The sequence below is a fragment of the Pollachius pollachius genome (genome assembly GCF_949987615.1).
Source record: "Pollachius pollachius genome assembly, chromosome: 12".
NCBI lineage: Eukaryota > Metazoa > Chordata > Actinopteri > Gadiformes > Gadidae > Pollachius > Pollachius pollachius.
Window position 1 is genome coordinate 20736956 of NC_136945.1, and position 4753 is coordinate 20741708.

Here is a 4753-nt window from a genome sequence, read left to right on the forward strand (position 1 = left end):
CACTCGCTTCGGTGCTCGCACGCCCTTCTCTGTCCCTCGTTCATCGAAGTTCGTTCACCACATCAGACAGTTCAACAGCTTTGTCTCGTTGGCTCTATAGGAAGCAGCAGCAAATGTAAGTGCACAAACAGGACCCTCCGACCGCGGGGGTAAGGGGGCCCGATGGAGCCGCTATATGGCTGGCTGTTTTTTAAGTGACCGGAAGAGCCGGTTTCGAGATACCTGTTTTAGTCGAACTAGCTCTTCCTTTTGTTCTGTGTGATCTATGGCGCGCTCTCATGAGCGGAATATTTTAGGTATGTCTTTTTCAGCAGCCACACCGGCCCAGCCCAGCCTCCGCAGACATTTCGAGATATATATACTTTTTTTTGTTCTTCTAAATTTCCCGAACGGACGTTATTAAGGTCGTCAGGGTGCTTGGAGGGTGGGGGGAGGGGGGGGCTGAGAAGTGATGCTGCAGAGAGGGGGGAGGGTGTCTCGGGGTAAGCAGATGTATTAATTAGTCTTTATCTCGTCACGATCCTATTGCCTTGATAATCCAGCATATGTGAGTCAGGGAGGAAGGGGATGGAGAGGGGGGGGTGGGGTTGCAACCGGACCCCCGGTCCGACGGCGTCCGGTCTTCACGGGCGCGCCGTCCTCGCTCATGGTCCTACACGTCGGTGAGCATCTTGGTGATGTTGACATAGTTTGTGTTGGCCAGCGTGTGGTTGCCCGTCTTCAGGTTCTCCTCCGGGAGGTCCTCGTTGCTGTTGTTCACCACCTCCTGGATCTCCATGTAGTCGGACTTGCTGATGACTGAGCCGCTCCGGCTCCCCTTCAGCTCCTCCTGGGAGTCCACCTTGGGCTGCAGGTACTGTGCCTGCTCCTCGCCTTCCGTCTCGCGGTGGTAGAAGTAGTTGAAGTTGGACACGATGACGGGCACGGGCAGCGCGATGGTCAGCACGCCGGCGATGGCGCACAGCGAGCCCACGATCTTGCCGCCGATGGTGGTGGGCACCATGTCGCCGTAGCCCACCGTCGTCATGGACACCACGGCCCACCAGAAGGCGTCGGGGATGCTCTCGAACTGCGACACGGGCTCGTCCGCCTCGGCGAAGTACACGGCGCTGGAGAAGAGGATGACGCCGATGAAGAGGAAGAAGATGAGCAGGCCCAGCTCGCGCATGCTGGCCTTGAGGGTCTGGCCCAGGATCTGGAGCCCCTTGGAGTGGCGGGACAGCTTGAAGATCCTGAAGACCCGCACCAGGCGGATGACCCTGAGGATGGCCAGGGACATGGCCTGCTGGCCCGCCATGCCGTCCTCGGGCTTCTCCATCAGCTCAGTGGCCAGGGTGATGAAGTACGGGATGATGGCCACGATGTCGATGATGTTCATGATGTCCCCGAAGAAGCCCGCCTTGCTGGGACAGGCGAACAGGCGCACCAGGAACTCGAAGGAGAACCAGATGATGCACAGAGTCTCCAGGATGAAGAAGGGGTCGGTGAAGTAGGTGGAGGTGTAGTGGTGGGTGGTCCTGTTGGTCTCGGGGTTGAACACCGTGGTGTGGCCCTCGTCCTCGTCGTTGCGGAAAACCGGCAGCGTCTCCAGGCAGAAGCTGACGATGGAGATGAGGATGACCATGACGGAGATGATGGCGATGATGCGCGCCGGGCCGGAGCTCTCGGGGTACTCAAAGAGCAGCCACACCTGTCTCTGGAACTCGTTCTCGGGCAGGGGGCGCTCCTCCTCCTTGATGAAGCCCTCGTCCTCCCGGAAGAGCTCGATGGCCTCCTCGCCCAGCTCGTAGAAGCGGATCTCCTCCGAGAAGATGTCCAGCGTGACGTTGACGGGCCGACGCAGACGGCCGCCCGACTGGTAGTAGTACAGGATGGCGTCGAAGCTGAGCCGGTTGCGGTCGAAGAAGTACTCGTTCCTCAGCGGGTCGAAGTAGCGCATGCGCTTCTTGGGGTCGCCCAGCAGCGTCTCTGGGAACTGCGAGAGGGTCTTGAGCTGCGTCTCGAAGCGCAGCCCCGAGATGTTGATGACCACGCGCTCGCAGCACTCGTGGTCGGCGTCCGGGTCGTAGTCCTGCGGGTGCGTCGCCGCCACCTCGTCCGACGTGTCGCCCGTGGCAACGGTCATGGTGCGGCGGGGTGGGGCGATGGGGAGGCCGGCACCGTTCGTCAGGTCTGGGCCCAGGGGCCCCTGGGAGCACCGCGCGGGGGGAGGGCCGGGAGAGGGGAGGGAGGGGGCGCGCTGTAAGGACCCGTCGGACTCAGGGTGTCACCGAGGATGTGCCTGTGTGGAAACGCAGAGAGACGCACAGAGGAGACAACAGAACAGGTCAGGGAGGGTTGCTTGACGCGACGCGGGTTTCACTTCATACAACGCCGCGTTATCACCCGGGGGTCCTCCCACGAGCGGGTGTCACAAGTCCGCCAGCCCTCGGAGCGGAGTGGATGTGAAGCCGCGCACCAAGGGGGATGAAGTCTGGTGGAGATGATTCACTCTAATGCATAAGTCACCCCACCTCACTTGGGTAGGGTGGGGTTCACTCAAAATCGCGTGCGACCGTACGTCTGGCTGTTTAATTCCAGGGACGCCCGGGCTGAAATGGGGGACGGCTGTGGACATGTGCGGACGCTGTTCTGCAGTGATGGCCCATCTCCATGACGATGATCTGGTCCACCTTCTGCAGTGAAGTCATGCATGAATCTGGCCAATGCAGCAGCACCCATACAGTGAGCAGACAGTGAACCACTGGGCTGTTCACCACAGATTGAATGTGGATTCATAGAGAGAATATCTCTAGCATAGGGTTTGAATGCCGTACGTTATTGACCTAAGGACCATTGTTTTTGAAGCCTTATTTTACAGCTTATTTTTAAATGGTGCCTGGCCTGCCTTTGAAATATTCAGAAACATCTATTAATTATTTATGGATTTGGGGGTGGTGGGGGAAGTGGGTTTCAGGAGAGAAACAAATGTATTCTGCATCATATCCTCTCCCACACGAAAAAACCGTTGGAGAGGGTTCAGCAAATATGTTTTTTTAATCACAATGTCATCAAGCAAAGCATCGACATACACGGCAGTATATGGACCGTCTCAGCACACATACCTGCTATCTTCTTCATGGTCGGATCCCAGTTAACGGTCCGTCCTGCAGCCGCTACAACAGTGAAGGCATCACCGGCCGCAGTTGCGAAAAATCGGCGCAATAAATGTCCTTTATTCGCTCCTCCTGGGTCAGTGAAGGAAAAAGAAGAAAAAATAAAGAAAAAAGAAAAAAACTATTTCCAATCGCGGGACAAGCCGTTCAGGAGCGCCTCATGATGATGGTGTGTGCGAGCATCACCCAGCCAGTCAGTCTTCAGCCAGGGCTGGTCTCCGGTATGCGGGTGTGTCCCTCCCAGCAGCCTCCCCCTCCCCGAATCGACTGATCCTCCTGAGGCAGGTTGCCGTGGGACGGCGATTGAAAAAAAAAACAAAAAACAAAAAACACAGAGAGACGAGGGGTGGGGGGTGGGGGTGAGAGGGGATGGGTGGAGGTCGGCTCAGGATGTAACGGTGTTTCCCTCAGCCACCAAGTGTGCTGGCATCAGCAGAAATCTCCGCGCCGCGTCTTGCCGTGTTGTTTCCATGCTGTGTTTGTGCGCGCGCACCGCACTCTCTACCGTCTCGGTGATGCGCACGAGCAACCGCGCGCAACCAGTCACGACGTGTAGGTGGAGAAAAAATGTGCACGCTTGCCTTAGAGTTGTCTTTCTCTGATCTATAGTGTATAATCTACACTCCTAGGAATAGATCGATACGGGAAGAACTCCAATATTTTTCCATAGAGAAAAATGTGATTGACAGGAAGAAATCCACGCGCAGGATTGATTCGTCGCGATGCGTTTCTCCGCTGAAGCATCACGTATCCACTGTTTTGGAGCGGATCAGATGTTACACACTCAAAGTATCAGTAGTCTGTAAATGAGCCCAGCTCGTTGCATAGCATCTCGCAGAGTTCCACCCTCCACCGTGCGGGGAGAGGAGTCAGGAGACTGAGTTTTCTTGAAAATCCTGCGGTCTCAGAGGAGAGACGCGCTAAGACGCTGAGACGAAACGACATTGGTAGAAGAAGAGAAAAAAACAATCGCCTCTCCGTGTCGGTGCGGAGCTAGAGAATGACATCTCGATCCAAGGAAAAGGTGTGTCGTCCTGGCTGGTGGCGTTTTGGTGTAGCGGTGTGGGCGTGCAGCCGTCTGTGGGACCAGCAGCAAAAGGGTTTTGGGAACAGGGAGCCGATAAAACGCCGAGTCAACTCTGCAGTTGGGCACTGCCATGCATACAAAGAGGCGTTCTAGTGACTCTGGCGGCAGGAGCACACACACACACACTTAAAAACACACACTCGCCCACACACGCACACACATACAGGCACATGCACACGCACACACACATACAAACACACACGCAACCACACACGCACAAACACACGTACACACATATGCACACACACACACACACACACACACACACACACACACACACACACACACACACACACACACACACACAGGAAAAAACACGCACACACACACACACACACACTTGTTATTTTGCATCTGCTATGTAGGTCATTTACATTGGGTGTGTCCTTAAATGTAGCATTAAGAGTATTGGGAGGTAACCAGTGTCTGTCTCGGACGACATAACTCATCCAGACGTTCATAACGCACGCTCCCACCGGTGGACGAAGCTCTTATCGGGAGACGTGTAGAT

At 55.9% G+C, this 4753-nt stretch overlaps 1 protein-coding gene across 1 annotated transcript; it reads right to left on the bottom strand.

Moving 5' to 3' along the window:
• Positions 1-652: 652 nt before the first annotated feature.
• On the bottom strand, positions 653-2125 carry LOC307083968 (potassium voltage-gated channel subfamily A member 2; the record flags this gene model as incomplete). Its single annotated transcript, XM_079748053.1, has 1 exon — positions 653-2125. One exon carries the CDS (start codon positions 2123-2125, stop codon positions 653-655), a length of 1473 nt encoding a protein of 490 aa, XP_079604179.1.
• Positions 2126-4753: the final 2628 nt, after the last annotated feature.